Raw genomic sequence first — 17,259 nt, 5'->3', positions numbered from 1 at the left:
TAGCTTGTTTATTTTTGTAGTTTTACATAAAAAAATACACTGTAGTTTTTTTAGTATAAAAACAACTAAAATGTACAAATAGGGGTCTTTTTAGTTAAGATTATATTAAGTAAAGTAGATAATATTAAGAATATAATGTTTTCACAAGGCATGCACTTGAGCTTGTAGTAGCTTATGGGTAAACCAATAGTGTAATGGGCTGCACATGATTTGCAAGATATAATGGCATGCACAGTAGTTACTCAGTTTGAATGGCAATAATACAATATACTTTTATTGTAAATAGATCTATACTGTTATGTACTTAGAGCTATTTAGGGTAAATGAATGTAGTTTTATGTTATAGTTTGAAGTCATACTAGAAAGAAAAAAGGTTAATTCAGATTTTAAAAAAATTTTGTGGTTGTTGCGAGGTTGGTAAAATTGACCAATTCTATTTTAAGATAAGGTTGAGAAACAACAAACTATAAGGTTTTATGGGTAAAAATTTAGAAATGCATGTAGGAGGTCTCGGGAAAATTGGGATTTTGGAGATGAGGAAGAGTATTTTTAATTTTGACATGTAAATTAATTTGCACGTATACAAAAGAGCAAATCTTTAATTCATTGTAAAATACTTCACTGAACAAAATGATTTTTTTTGTATGTGAAAGATTTTAAACTGCCAAATTTTGTGAAGATACGTAGACTGTATTGAAAGTTAGAGGCATTGCATCAAAAATGACTAAATGAGTACAAAGTGGTTACATGGTCGATCATATAGACTTAAGCCTGTATTGAGAGAGTTAAAGAAATATTTCTCTTTGGAGTTGATTGTTAGACTTCATGGGTTTAGTGCATCCAGTTATTTTACTGGATTCTTCAAATTTTGTTGCTGCTAAGGAATAGTCCTGTGTTTAATTTCCAATTGACCTTTGCATGTTGTGGTTGAAATGCAAGGTAATTTGATTAAAGAAAGAATTTTAACTGATTTATTTATGATGTCCACCTTAATCTTGTTGCAAAGGGTATTATCAATGGATGAAAAAATTTACCTTTTTGAAAAATCACATTGAAAATATTATTGTATTACATTAAGTTAATATGCTTTTTCCTTAATGGTTTATTTTGTTGAAATATTGTTATTTGTAGTAAAAATCTTGGACTATTTTGTATTTATGTGCTCAGAGGCATAAGAATAAAATTACTGTTAAAACAATAAACCAAACATGAATAAATTTATTACAAACTCAATGTAAAAAATGTTAAGGAATTCACAATAAAGTGTTTAGATTTTTTAATAAAAGAATATCTAAAATTCAAGGGTTAAGTTTTAAAAATATTTAATACATTTTGCCTGAAGCTGTTATGATGTATTTGAAAAATAGAACTTGTACATTTTGTTAGATTATTTCAGAACCTGGAAGGAATGACTCGTGGCGCCATCTAGCTTTAGAAATTATTGTAACACTTTCTGAAACTGCTCCTGCAGTGATGCGAAAGCTTGCAACTAAACACATTGCACAGTTAGGTGAGTTGAGTCTTTTTAAGGCTTTATGTACAAAGTAGCTTAGATTATTTGTGATTAGGTAGTTGAATTTTAATAAGTTTATTTTTGAATGTAATTAAATCATTTATTGTACACTAGTTCCATTGGTCTTCAACATGATGATTGATTTAGAGGATGAGGATAATTGGGCATTTTCAGAGGAAATACTAGATGATGACAATGACAGGTAAAAATCAGTTTCTTCTATATGAGGTAAATATTAATTTTTTCAAATACTTTAGTAAATTTTTGTTTGAAAGAAGTGATTAATTCAAGGTTAACTAAATTGAAAGCAGTTATGTAGTTATTGTTTAGATCTTTACTCTCTTTGTTGTAGTTATGTATGAGCTAGAGGTTGATTATTGAGCATTTTCACCATTTGTGTGACTTCATACTTGGATATAAAACCAATGTGTAAATGATTTTTCAAATTCTTTAGATCGTGCAATATAACAAAGGATATTTTTTTTTCCCAAATCTTAATTTAAATTTAAAAAATGTACTTGTATGTCAGGTTGAGTTGTGTGAATCAATTCAAGATTGTTGGTGTGATAAGTTGACTCTTCACCACATATTTGGTTGACAGTGAAAAAAATAAATAATCCCTTAACTAGACTAACAGTATGCAACCTTTTTTCTAGATCAGCAAAGAAGAAAAAATAGAATCAGAAATGAAAGTTCTGATAAGATACCACAAGAGAATAAATCTGCACACTAAAGGTTTTTTGATTTGTAAAGATACACTTCAAAGTGTTAAATTGTAGGCAAATTTAGAAGTTATTTCAATAATTCACAGTCCTTACGATGGAATTGTAATGTGGAAATTTTAACCCAAGTCACCATGTTGGAAACTCAAAAAAACAAAAAAAATCTTTAGAAGTTGCTTATAATTACCAGATTTTTTTTTCGTTGGCATAGACCTTTTAACAGTTCTAACTGGAAAATATCCTTCTCTTATAATTCCCTTTCAGTATTGTAGATTACTGTGAATTTAAATCCTATGATGGGTGCAGGGAATAAAACTTTTTGTTAAATGTATTAATTTTTTCAATAATAACTCAGAAGAGAGAAGACAGTTACAAATTACCAGTCTTTTTGTTCTTTTTCTCTTGGTAAGTTGAAACTCAACTTCAATAATACACTTACCTATGCTCATATTTTATTGATGTAATTAGGTAACTTTATCAGTGTGAGCATTCTTTGTCATACATGTTATAAGTGACACATTCAAAATTTAAACTGTTTTTTGTTTTGTTTTACCACTTAGTATAGCATTTTTTTTACTTTTTGTTTTCTTTTTACTTATTTGCTTGTTATTTTTTAATGCAATGTTTCAATGGACAAAGGAAGGTTGTATTTATAACCATGTTCTAAACACAGTGAGGATCCAACTGTTATATTTATTGTTTATTTATCTATTATTGACTGGTAATTCCAGTTTCTCCTTGTGCATAATCTTTTCAAAAAAACACAATTTCTGTAAGAAAGATAACTTCATTGGGGGTAATGATAACATCACTTACACTAGAATTGATTTTTTTTAGTGTAAAATAATTTCACTGTTGATTGAGGTTTTGAGTTAACATGTAATTAAAAAAAACAGCAGAAAAAAGAACAAGAAATTCAAACTAAGAAATATCCAGACAGTCATTACATGATATTGTTATGAAAGGAAACTCTTGTATTGTAAAGTTGCTATGACATGTTGAGAAGATGTTTAAAATACCATTTCAACAAACGAGCTAAACCATCTATACACAGGCAATGCCATTGCCTGCCTAATACATTTGAAAGTTCTGTGTTTAGATCTATTGATAAACTACTAAAAAGAAAATTGGGACTTCATGTGCAGTTTCATTGTCTTTCTTTTCACTGTACCATCTCATTTTGCTTGTAGCATCACAGATCCTGTAAACATTGTTACTTTGTTCATGAGTAATCATAGGAATTAGTAGGAAGAATATTCCCAGATGTCAAATATAATAGATTTAAAGTTTTCTTTTTACAATGTCACTTGATATTATTAGGGAAAGATTTTTTGTGTAGTATAACTGATGCTTTTTGTGGTAGTTCTTGATGCATATTGACTATGTTCTCTGTTTCAAATGAAAAAATGTATTTAGTGAGGTAGTTGCTTTCATTTTGTTATGGTATTTACACTTTTTATATTTTTAATGTATGTAATTTAACTTTCAAACAGTAATCCAGTAGTTGGAGAGACAGGATTGGATAGACTTGCTTGTGCTTTAGGAGGAAAAGTGATGTTGCCACTAGTTATTAACATTCTCCCAGCCATGTTAAGTAGTGGTAAGATTTTTATTCAGTTAATATTCTTCTAGCTATAAATTCAAACAGTATTTGTGTACTTGGTGTTTTTCTACCATGCTCTCCATTAGAAATGATTACCTTGATGTCTTTGAGCAATTTATTAAGAATTCCTTCATTTGTTGCTTTCATTTGTCTCTTTACTTAATATTCTTCCATCCAAGATCTCACTTTGGCCTCACTCAGTGTTTTGTACTAAATCTCTCTTCACTTGATATTCTTTGCTAGTTGTTATTTTCTGAGTGCTTTCATTAGTGTTTCTTCAGTAGGTTCTTTTTAAACCACACTGTTCAAGAATTTTTTTTTTCATTTGTTACTCACCAGGTGTGCTTCTCATGAATCAGTTCTAGTTCTTTCTCTTAGTCTTTAGTTGTTAATGTTACCCAGCCTTGTACTTTGTTAGTTTTCATTCTTTTTATGCACTTCTATATGAGCTCCTCATTAGTTTTCAGTTATTGGTACTTTTCCAGCAATGTACCATCATATTTCATTTGTTTTGTATTCTTGAACTTGGGCTTCTTGTCATGTTTCTCCAGCTGTTCTTTCCATTAATCCTCACTTTTTTGGCACTCCTTATTAATGTTAATTTGCTTGGTGCTATTACTGTAGTATTTTAATTAATTTTCATTGACCCCTTTTTTTTAACTTTCTTAAACCTGATCTTAAATCATTTTTTATTTACTTGGGGCTATTTCATCTATGCTTCTCATTAATTCTACTTTTTGTTGAATGCATTTCACCCATGCTGTTAATTAGTCTATTCACTCGGTGCCTTTATCTAGTTGTGCTGTATGTTACTATTTGTTGCTTAGTGCTTCTCATTATTGATTTGTGTTCTTTCATCTGTGCTTTTCATTAGGATTTACTTGCTTGATGTTTCTCCAGTTTTGTTTTTCATAATGAATACTTACAACATTGAGTAAATTTGTCAGATTTGTTTTTTAATTTAAAAGTCTGTAAACAGTTTTGTAAGAAGATAACTTTAAAGCATCAATAATTATCTAAAGCTTAAAGATGCCTGACAATCAAAAGATAAGCAGTTTTGATCATGAATTACTTATAATTTTTGATGCAGCTGATTGGAAACACCGCCATGCAGGACTAATGGCAGTATCAGCTATTGGTGAGGGTTGCCATAGGCACATGGAAGCATCTCTACCACAGTTAGTTGATGGAATTCTTCCTTATCTTCAAGATCCTGTAGGTCCAGTGTTTTGTAGAATTCATCTTAAAGAACTGAACATATAGATGTAGTTTGATTCTAATACATTTTTCTTTAATGTTGCATAAAATGTCATATGTAAAAAATGTTCTTTTGTCTAGTTTGGTTTTCAAATGTGCTGCTGCCATTGTTGTAAAACATTATAAGCTTATTGGAAAAGTGGTAGATTTAATTTATGTAGTTTTATGTTGTGTGGCATGATAAATTTAGTAAAATAACATTTATGTCTGTTTTTTAAAATTTGTGACAGTATGAAATAGTAGACTTGATCTGTGTTATGTTATTTTCAGTTTTATGTAATAGACAGGCCTCATGAAATAGTACTCAGTGATTTGATTATACAGGGTATATACAAATGAATGGTGAGGTTTTGTAAGTAGATTGGTAAAAAACAGATACTTTTGTTTGATTCTCCAACCTCAAAAGTTTTGTAAATACAGTTTTTTTTCCATTTAAAGAGGTTTTTTAAAATGGTATTACATAACTTTAGTGTGTGCATCATTAACAGCATGGTACAAGTCACATTTGTAATCATTTTCTCTCCACACCCAGTCAAGAATCTTTGGCATGACACTTTCAGTTGCTCTTGTGTCTTTGTCCACCATTGAGCCAAATCAACAATTTTTTCACTATATGTATGAACATGCATAATATTCTGTATCTGCCTTTTAAAACACTCCATCTGTAAATGATTAGGCAGAATGCTTTCCTTGTGGAGATTAATTTATTTTTGTGCACTGCCTCAAAATTTCATCATTTAATCAGTTTTATTTAACTGGCTGAACCTTTGCAGTTATAAATTTGTATGAAGTCATTGCCAAAGTATGTTGTAAAGTGGTCAGTTTTGTATGTTAATTGATCTGTAATTTTGATTACTGGAACATATTTTGAAGTTGACAAAAGTCCAATGTTTTGAACATTTTGTGCCTAAGAGATGACCTAAAATTCATCAGAGAGTACATAAGAACCCTCCTCCCCATGTCTTTCAAGAGCCTAGTTGTCTTCTGGACCTTCTGAGCTTTATGGAATGGGATCTAGGATAAGCCAAAGGTTTTCATTCCATTATGGTATTGCACTATCAATGGTTAGGACTTTGCCATAAGCCAGTTACGTTGCCAGAGATGCCATGATTGCATATGCAAATTATTTGTATGATATGCAATTAATTGTTCATATCTCTTTGTGGGAGGTAGATGACAATCTGCTTATTTTTTTTGTGAATGTGTAGTAAGTTTGTATGTTATGATATTGAATATTTGAGAATTATCCTGCCTGCTTTAACTTATGGTTTCTTTCATTTTGCCTACAGTATTAATGATCATTCATTTCCTTGTATTTTATTAAACCATTTATTGTTTATGGGTATAATCAATGTTTTACTACATTTCAAGAATCCTAGGGTTCAATATGCAGCTTGCAATGCCTTAGGACAAATGTCCACTGATTTTGCACCAACATTTGAAAAAAAATTCCATGATAAAGTAAGTATAAAAGTGGATTATGTACTCTATGGATTAAGATAGTTTGCAAATACAAACATTTGTATAAAGTAAATTATCAGGTTATATCAAGAATTGTTTAATGCTTTATTTTTTTTTGCCTTGTGAATGGTTAGACTTTTTGAAGGTATGTATCAAATTAGGAATTCCAATACAAGAGCGTAATTAGAGCTTCACTTACAACTTGATTTGTACTGCATTTTATTTTTTATATTATTTATACAGTTTTCTAAATAATTTTATCTGAAGTTAATGCATATTTTCATCAAAATATATTTGGAATTTTAGTGCTGTTAACATTATTAAGACTTAAAACCAGTATTCTATTGCTGTTAATGCTATAAAGACTTTCTTTCTTTCATCATTTCTTTCATCTTTCTTTATGTTTCTTATTCTATTAAAGTATTAGTTTTGAACTTTTGCACTTCTGTAAAATATTAATGTAATTTTGTTTTTTAAACTAATGGAACACCAGGCTAATTTAAGAGGTCTTTGTGTTTTTAATCCTTTAAGGTTCTACCTGGGCTATTACTGCTTCTAGAAAACCCAGCTTATCCTAGAGTTCAAGCCCATGCTGGGGCAGCCTTAGTGAATTTCTTTGAAGACTGTCCAAAGTCTGTTTTAACACCTTACCTTGATAAAATTATCAATAGTTTGGAGATTGTATTGAGTTCTAAGTTTAAAGAGGTAGGTTGAAAAAAAAAGAATAGAGCTTGTTAAGATTTTGAAAACTTTTGTAGTATGAGCTTTTTATGCTTGAAAAGGCTGTTGTGTGACAGTGCTTTGTATCTCAATCATTTCTTTTTTTAACACAGTTTTTTAATTATGAACATATATAAATTATTTGATTAATATATGACCAAGAGGTTTAAAAAAGCTATGATTTGCATGAAATGTAGAATTAGTTTATATTATCTTAAGAGAAAATTATGCAAAAACTTTATAGTGACAGGAACAAAATGCATATATGATACTTGTGATATAGAAGACAAGTTGGGAATCTATACAGACATTTCAAGCCTTATTCTTGAGATAATATCTCACCTCTCACACAGAAAACCATCTTCCTTTCTTGTGTGCCTCAGATTTGTATACCACTAACCTGAACTTGCACCAGTGTATGATGATGTCATCATGTGACAAAAGTCCTCTTCCAACAGAAGGTGGTGTCACAACCACCATGCACAGTAATTGCCTCTATGTACTTACACTTGTGATCATGTCCTTCTTTTTCCTATCATTGTATAACACAACTGTGTTCAGTTTTTTCTGGCTTTAGTTTGAGATTTGCATTAATTGCAGAAATTTTGATTTTTGATACAACTGAATTTACAAAGGAAGGTGACTTCAATTTTGCTATGTGCAAGTGATATTACTAAACAGACTCAACAACTAATATGGATTTAGGAGGATCATTGACTAAAGACAATGTCACAGCCATTGTGCAGCATGTTGTGTGGTTCATTGTGTATTTTGGATCTTCTATTCTTGTCCATTCTTCTGATGTTCCATTCCCTAATGTTTAGCTTGAACAACAAAAATTTCTTTGCCTGTTCTCTCCTGGATTTGCACTGAGTACCTCCCTACTAGCTGAGGAAAGTCTTCACCTGTCAGCACTGTTTTAGGACATTATTTTCATAAATGTTTCTTCCTCTTTCACCTGTGTCTTATGATTCTTCATGCTTTTTGTTTCACAACCCTGATCCTTGAGATTTAGTTTTCCTCCCTCTGTCTGCCATCAGGACAGTTGCACATTTCATTGGCAATTCTTCTGTCAGTTTGGGTCTCAGGTTGCCAACCTTTTGTCAGAATTTTCTATCAAAAGATAAGGTGTTCAAGTTTTCATTGTCAGTCTGTTTTTCCACTTTTCTCCATATTGGTATGCTCTTAATTCTTGCTGTTTGTCAAGCATGTTTCCATTTACTGCTTGTAATAGCAAATCACTTGGTCGTGGTCTGCTCCAATAATTCTGTGGTTGTTTTTTACACTATCATCAACCATCAGGAGGGGAGACACCTGTTGTAGGATCTTTTGATTTTGGGAGTTAGACCTACTCTCCAGGCCCATTCACATTGAGTTTTTCATATTGCCTGTTGTGAATCTGTTGGGAGACTGCTCTTTTTGGCTAGACTGCATTTTATCAACAGGAGTGGTCTCTATACCCTTAGGTTTTTTGTTGTACTTGCTCTTGGTTTGGCATACTTTACACAAGTGTTTTTGCTACCTCTCTTAACTTTTTCTTCTGGCTTCCACTTCCTCATTCTTTAGCTGTGAATGCCAGTGTTGTCTTATCTCTTTCTATATGCACATCATCTCTCAGTCTTCTTCCTGGGGTCCTTGCCTTGATACATTGCATATTGCATATCACTGTGTCGTCATTTTCTGTCATATTCCTGTTGCTCTTCCACTTTGTCTGTCTGTCAAGGCAAGTATGTCTGTTGTCAGTTGTTCATATATGGTAAAAAGTGAGGTAGTAGTGCCTTACTTCTGCAGCCCAAACCTTTTCAGTAGAGTTGAAGTGAGCATATGCTGTACAGTAAGATTAGGCTCTAACCACGCTACACATATTGGTTTGTCATCTACTTGTGTGAAAGTGTTCAGATGGTTATGTTTATATTTCACATTAGTAACTCATTTCCTTATCCTCCCTTGAATCGTGGGTAAAAATATACTGCAGTTGAGACAAGATGAGATCTCCCATCTATGTGTCCCTGTTGAGCTCTTGCTATCAGGTGTCACATTCCTTGGGCTTCCCTTTGCATGCTTTCTGAATGGAGCTCACCCAGGTAAATTTGTTCACTGTCCCTTCCATGCCAACATGAGATTCCAGTATTTCTGTTTGTGGATGTGAGTTATTGCCTCAGAAGTTAATATTTTCCTAATCTGAAAATATATTTCTGATACTATTTTCCAAATACATGTTCTCCCTCTTCTGGTGCACATCTTTTTATCTTGTTTTGTAAGAGAATGACATTATAATGAGTGTGAGTGCATAGGGGAAGTTATTATGCATGAAGGATTCCCTCTCCTATAGGTGGAGGATTTATCACATGATATCATCATGCACAAGCACAGTTCGTGTTTAACACGTAAATTTAGCTGTTTGTACAAGGTTAGTGGCATGCAAATCTCATAGGTAGGTGTGCAAGTAAGATAGCATTCCTGTGTGTGTAGATAATACAGGAAATATATTTTCAAATTAGTAAAATGTAAACATTTTACTGATCTGCTATAAATTCATAATTTTGAACAATGTTTAATAAGTTAATGTTTTTATTGCATTGCTCTACTCTGTATTCTGTTTGTGTGTATGGGTAAGTTTCTCCAAGTAAGCTCAGACAGAAAATCATACTCCATCTTTTACTCTGATTAAAAATAAACAAAAATATAAAAAGTATACAATAAATTGTTTGCTGGCAGATTTCCATTTTCTGGGCAAATATTCAGATAAGACATTGAAATTTGTTACCTTACACAGCAAGAATTTCTTTAAAAATAAGTTAAAAGTAATATTTCGAGTACAAAGTCATTTGCTTTTGAAATTTTGTAATACAATTTTGCTTTGGACGTGTTTACAATACTTAGGATATAAAAAAATGTATACATTTTTTACAAATTTGCAATTTTAACCCATATTTGTTTTGGATGCGTGATTAAAGTTTAGAAACATTTCTATAATGAAAACTGACATGTAAAGAAGAAATTATAAACCAAGAGTAATGTGAGTAAAGCATCTACTCTGGGAAATATTTCCCTGTTGTATTTCCCTCTCTTTCTTATTCAGGTTTTCTTTAAATTTCTGCTGATAGACATCTCTTCAGAGTCCAAAGAGAAGGGTCGAGGGTTTGAATGCCAGTCGCACCAAACATGCTAGCCCTTTCATCCGTGGGGGCATTATAATGTGACGGTCGATCCCATTATTCATTGGTGAAAGAGTACCCCAAGAGTTGGTGGTGGGTGGTGATGACTAGCTGCCTTCCCTCTAGTCTTACACCCCTAAATTAGGGGCAGCTAGCGCAGATAGCCCTCGTGTAGCTTTGCGTGAAATTCAAAAACAAACAGTCTGAATTACATTTCATTGTGTGTTATGTAAGAAAGAAATACTTGTTTTTCATTGTCAGGTTTTGACTACTACTTTAAGTTGGGTAGTTCCTGAAGTTATTGCAGTTACTCTTTTAACCTTTACCTGAGAATAGCACAGGTATACAGAAGAAACTATTAAAGAATGCTTCATGATTGTTCCAACATATACTGGCTCTTGTATTTTATTCTAAACCTGTATTCTATAATGAGATGTGCCATTCTATACATAGTGTTATAATATTGTATGAGTGATACTGTCATATTGCTATTTGTGCAAACTACAAGTTGAAAGTACTTTCAGTACGTCTACTATATATGGTCAATGTTTATTTATTGATTTTATGGAGATGACTAGTTTTAAGTATCAAACTTTGTAAGGTTGGTGTGAAAGAAGTTCAGTAAAAATATCTTGCATGTGATACATTAAAGTTTGATTTTTTTTATTTATTAACTATATCACATAATTTGTACATTTTTTAATAGATTGCTTTAAGCATCAAAATAAAGCAAACTATTTTCTTTTTCTGTGGAAGTTGATTTTATACATTGATACTACCAAAGACAATTGGTTTGTTATGTAGTCTCAGACACAGCTGTTGTACATTATTATTTTTATGTAGTTGCAGTTATTTGATTCAACAGTATGATTTGTTATTTGTACTTGCTTTTATTGTATTTGGCTTAAGTATACAGATAATTTAGATTTTCCTAAGATTTTTATCATGTGCAACTCTGATACTGTTATATCATGTGAATGTGTCATTGAGGCATAACTCAGCTAAATAGGTTTGCCATTAATTAGAATGAGAATATCATACTTATGAAACTTCATTTATCCCATACACATTTGGATTATTCCATGTGGTTTTCAAAAATATTTAGATAACACGCTCATCTCTACCTTTTGGAAATGTGGAAGAATTGTTTTGAGTGTGTGTCAAACATGAGTTCATTGTAAAGGGGTTTATGTTTTTTGATTATCTCAGTGGAAGTTGCACAATGAACTGGCAGATGACATCACTAATGATTAGTTCCAATCTTATAGTGAGAGTTTAGCCTCTGTGTTTTAGATGCTGGGCTACAGAAAGTACACGTTGGTTCTTAAATTGTATAATAAGATTTTTCCATTACATCCTGGTTCTTTAATTGTGTGATAAGATTTTTCCAGTACATCCTTGTTCTTGGATTGGTGATGATAAAGTAATATGTTACCAAGCTTCTCTTGGTTCTTGGATTTCATAGATAGTGTTTCTAATACATCTTGCTTCTTAAGTTGTGAAATAAGGTAATGTGTTTCAAACACATCCTGGTTCTTGGATAATATAACAAGGTAACATCCTTTCCAGTACATTCTGGTTTACTGTGTAAGAAGGCTGTATGTTTTCAGTAAATCCTGGTTCTTTGATAATCTAAATAAGACATTAAGTATGTATCTGGTATTTACTAGTTCATGGATTGTATAATAATATAATACATTTCTAGTATACCCTGGTTCTTGTATTTCATAGCAGTATAACATTTCCTGAACACCTCAGTACTTGGATTGTGTACTAACTTAACATGTTTTCAGTTCATCCCCTACTTTTGATTTGTAATGTGTAGAAACAAATAGAAATTTAAATAGTGTTGATTAATCTTAACTATTCTTATGATGTTGTGATTTTTTTATGTTAAAATTATTGATACCTTCTGTCCTTAATTTTTCAGCTTGTTGAGAAAGGTACAAAACTGGTTCTAGAACAAGTAGTAGTAACTTTATCAGCTGTAGCAGACAGTGCTGAAGAAAAATTTGTGCAATATTATGATAGGTAAGAGTCATTATTATTTAAATATTAACTTTTTTATCATTGTATATCAGTGATATATCTCATGTTCTTGTTTTTATTTAACTTGTATAATTTTTTGCCAAAGGAAAAAATAAATTTGTAAATAGAGTATGACATTTATAGATTGATCAACAAGAAGAAAATTCATAAAATTAAATTTTAAAGTAGTTATTTGTTGTAAGTAAGAATTTCATTCACTTCAGGGTAGATTGGTGAGTGGGAAATGACTTTTAAACCATTTTATAAAATATTAAAATAATTGACGTGGGAAAATAAGTTTTGAACTCAAAAACTAAAAGCTTGAATGAGTAAGAGATTTAATGAAAGACAATCTGTAAATTATCAGAGTTCTTTAGTATCAAGGGAATATTAATATATGCTACTTATCTTAGTAGAAGGGAGGTCATCAGAATATGAACAGTTCTAGTTTATTTTTTTATCATAAATATTTAAGAAAATTAAATATTTTTACTGCCAGCTCACCTTTGCAATTTTTTAAACAAGAAGTTTGTTAATTATACAAATTGAATAAAACTAAGCTGACACAAGGCTAGTCTGCAGTGTTTGTATGAAAAAATTGCAATGTTCATGGGATTTGTTTGTTTTTACTGAGAAATGCTTAAAGATAATGTGTGTGTATCTATTTACTGACCTTTGTTACATGTTTTTAAGTGTCTTATTTAGATTAGGTTTGCACTGACATTATTTGAAGTATTGTTTTAACTTTATACAACAAGATAACTTCTATGTGATTTGAGCTCTTTTCTTTTTTACTTGCATATTAGTTCCTGAATTTTTATATCATCTTGAATATTAGTTGCAGTACTAAACTAGACCTGTACAGATAATTGTATTTGTTTATTTTCTAATATTTTGCAGTATATGAAGTACTAAGCAGTAAAATTATGGTCTTTGGTTTAAATTCTCCACTAATTTATGATTATAAATTTATAAAATATATCTCTGATTGTAGATTTACATTTTAAAAATATAAGTTCAGTTTTCAAAAGTATGTAACTAGTTAAGTTTATCAGCTGTTTGCATATTAGTCCATATAGCTCTTTGAAAGTGGCAGTCTTTAGTAATGCACTATTACCATTCAGTTACTCAAAAATTTGAACAGTTTTCTACCATAATTAGAAAGAGACAAAAGAACAACCTGCTATAAAGCTGCATTTAGGATTTTGTATTTCATTAATAATTGCATGAAGACCACAACTTAAGTTACAAATGTATCGAGGATATTTTTGGCAAATTAAATGAGGAGTAACAGCAGTGTGATGTAGAGATTCTGCTACATGCTGAGTACAACCAGTGTTTTAAAACTTAAGTATCTATTTTACATTACTTATATAAAATAAACAATATTCATGAGGCTAGACTTTACTCATATGGTATACTCAGAGCTGATTTATTAAAACAGCTATGATATCACTCACCATCATAGTTATTCATTTTAGTTGCTTAATTGTGTTTCAAAACAGTGACGTGGCTGATTTTTATAAGTATTTTAAGGTTTAACAGCATAGAAATTCTACATGGAACAATTTTTCCAGTATCTGTTTTAAGAACTTCTCAGTGAAAATATTAAAAAAAAACAAAAAAACCTACCACACCACATATCACCTATATCCATTGTCAAGTTAATCATACAGGTTTTTATTTCAAAGTATGAATTTGAAAAATGAAATTCAAATAATCATTAGTTTTTCATTTGATTGGTTATTCAGCTATCTGATTCCTTCACATAATAGGTGAACCATATTACTTTTAAAAATGTAAAACATTTTTGTGTAAATGTTTTATCATTCATTCAGAAACTTTAATAAACAATTTCTGTTTAGGCTTGTTAATAATGTCATAGCTAACTTGTACTATATTCAAATGCAATTAACTGAGATTGTTTTAACTGAGTTATACTACAAAAATATTTGTATCTTTAAATGCAATGAAATTTAATAAATTTTGCTGTTTTTTTTAACAAAATCACATTGCAAGTGTGTGATCTATTTCTATTCCATTACAGGTTACATGCTTTATAAGAAAATTTGTTTTTTTAAATCTTTTCTCATTTGCCATTATATTATATTCCATTACAGGTTGCATGCTTTATAAGAAAATTTGTTTTTTTAAATTTTTTATAATTTGCAGTTAGTTTTGTTTCTTGATTGAAAAGACAAATTTTAGAAAGCGATATTTTTATTACACATTTAGGATAAAGATTATTACATGTTGAATTAACTTAAAACTGTTTTAAATATGCTTTAGGTTTATGCCATGTCTGAAGTATATAATTCAAAATGCGAATACTGAAGAACTACGACTATTACGAGGAAAAACTATTGAATGTGTGAGCCTGATAGGGCTAGCTGTTGGTCAAGAAAAAGTAAAGCTTTTTTTAATATTTTTGTTGTGTATAGTATACATAAAATACATTGTTTCTGCAATGTCATAATTAAACTAAAGAACACTTTTACGAACCTTAGCTTACTTCTGAGAATAGTGAACATTCCTGGTCATAGAATATTCCTGAATAAAACAATCAGCAGATTTTGTTTCCTAATTAGATTTATTTTTTAGATGTGAAAATTATTTTTTAGCATAATAATGTACTAGAAATAAATTTTAAGTATTAATTCATCTTTGCAATTCTTTTTAACTTTAACATATTTCAGTTTGTGAATGATGCTAGTGATGTTATGAATATGTTACTGAAGACACAAACAGACGGCAATACAATCAGTGAGGATGATCCTCAGGTAATTAGTTTTATTTTGCTAGCTTTATGATGTTTTGCAAAATGAGAATTTTTCAGAAGTGATAGAAGTAAAAGTACATTACAACACAAAGTCCAGAACTATCACTTTAATATTTTGATGGAACATTGTCATTGTATTAGTTGTTGGTATAGTATAACTATTTCAAATATTCCTATCTTTAAAGATTAAATTAAAAATTATTCATATGGAATTCTATTTTCTATACAATATAATTTCTAGACATATAGTTTCAATTATATCTAGTAGTCAAACTAAAGATTGAATTTGTAGGCATACAAGCAACAAAGAAACAACTTACGTTGATTAGAAAAGCAATTTTACATGAATGTAATACAAGTAACACTTATTTTTTGATTTATTGAACAGATCTGAAAACGTGATGGTGTCTTAACGTGATATTAAGATTGATATTGTAGTTTCATGGTGTTAGGTAACTTTCAGGTTGATAATAATATAAGTTTCATCAGACTATACTGTTCCATCAACAAGAGTAGTCCAATACTAGAGCTCATGGGACCAGCTGAATTATGAGGAACACTGTATTAGTTGAAATATATATATATATAAAAGATTAAGAAATATGAAGTCTCAATTGCCTGTCAGGTATAAAAGACTGTTTTGTGTCAGTAGTAGTATTAATTGATTTATTTTTCATTTGTGATGAACTGATAGAGGCTAACAAATGTTGTATGCAATTTAAACTTGTGTGGTATTAAGGCTAAAAAGATTTCTAGAAGGCCTGAGTGATAGATGTATAAATAATGGCATTCAAACAGAAGGAAGGAGAGTGAAAAGTAAAGATGTTTGGGGAGAGAAACTTCTGCTCCTACAACTGTCCTCTTCCTCTTGTTAGGTCTAGATGTAGACCCTACTTTTCCTCATAGTAACATCTCTGGTCTTTCCCTTGCTTTCACCTGCACTCGCACCTAGAGGTCCTGCCACAAGATTCTCTCTCTCACTTTCATTAGATCTATTCAAGTAAAATTTGTCAGTAATGAAAATCATCATCAAGATAACTGTGAATAAAGTTATTTTCTTTACTCAGAAATTCTTCAAATAACTTTCTACTTGCTCAGAAGTAAAGCAGTGAGGCCTACCAGTAATGGACAAGGTTATTTTCTTTGTTAAAAGTAGGGATTCAAAACATTCATGAAAATTGCTGAAAACACATTTCTTGTATCAAATTTGGGCTCAGATTGAATATATTTCATTAATGGAAGTTGTTCTGGTTTTATATTGATATATGTTTCTCAAAATGTGGGATTGATTGTGAAATGAAACAAGACCTACAAACTCGTATATCATCTGTTGTAGGCAAGAAGTTAAGAGTATATAATAGCATTTCAACTATACTTCCATTGTATGCTGTTGATAATGGGACTTTTAATACTACCTAGAAACTGGTTGATATGCAACAAACAAAGTTTTAGCTGTAACTTTGTCTTTTATGTGGTATAACACACACACATGCACATCACTACTAAATTTGGTAATATTGCCACATAAGGCATACTAAATCTTAATATTGTTGTTTAGTAAATAACTCTTGCAATAACTTGTGATGAAAAGTAAGCTAATATTGTTGGTCAGAACTTATTAATAACTTTTAAAGTGATGAAGATAATTTTATAAAAACTGAAAGTAGTATGTAATATTATACATTGATACATAAGACAATATATTTTAATAGTTAAAGTACACCAATTGACCACTTGGTTACTTTTGCTACTAACAGTATGTGCAGCTCTTAATCAAACTAATACTGAAAGCCGTTTGTATAGTTCAGGAAATTTAGGCTTGTCCTAAATCCATGTATTGAACTAGAAATGCAAAATAATCTTGGATAAAAATAAAAATAATAATTTTTAAACTTATCGTAGTGGACAAAACTTCTCTACCTAATAAAGAATATAAGTTTTTTTTTTTTTTAAATATATTTACTGGATCCTTGTTTTTATCTCGTAATAAATGACATATAATTTGTTTCTTCCTCTGT

At 30.5% G+C, this 17,259-nt stretch overlaps 1 protein-coding gene across 6 annotated transcripts in view; it reads left to right on the top strand.

Annotated features, from left to right (window-relative positions):
• Positions 1–17,259, top strand: part of LOC143225527 (importin-5-like) — an 83,836-nt gene that overhangs the window by 38,749 nt on the left and 27,828 nt on the right. For all 6 annotated transcript variants that reach the window (XM_076455142.1, XM_076455143.1, XM_076455145.1 and 3 more), the window contains 9 exons: positions 1,387–1,510; positions 1,628–1,715; positions 3,729–3,835; positions 4,929–5,053; positions 6,467–6,556; positions 7,088–7,261; positions 12,365–12,465; positions 14,752–14,869; positions 15,159–15,242. In XM_076455142.1, coding sequence (XP_076311257.1) covers positions 1,387–1,510; positions 1,628–1,715; positions 3,729–3,835; positions 4,929–5,053; positions 6,467–6,556; positions 7,088–7,261; positions 12,365–12,465; positions 14,752–14,869; positions 15,159–15,242 — 1,011 coding nt within the window. The remainder of the gene's footprint in view (positions 1–1,386; positions 1,511–1,627; positions 1,716–3,728; positions 3,836–4,928; positions 5,054–6,466; positions 6,557–7,087; positions 7,262–12,364; positions 12,466–14,751; positions 14,870–15,158; positions 15,243–17,259) is intronic.

Source organism: Tachypleus tridentatus, chromosome 9 (assembly GCF_004210375.1).
Source record: "Tachypleus tridentatus isolate NWPU-2018 chromosome 9, ASM421037v1, whole genome shotgun sequence".
NCBI lineage: Eukaryota > Metazoa > Arthropoda > Merostomata > Xiphosura > Limulidae > Tachypleus > Tachypleus tridentatus.
This window is presented reverse-complemented; position numbering and strand designations above follow the sequence as displayed.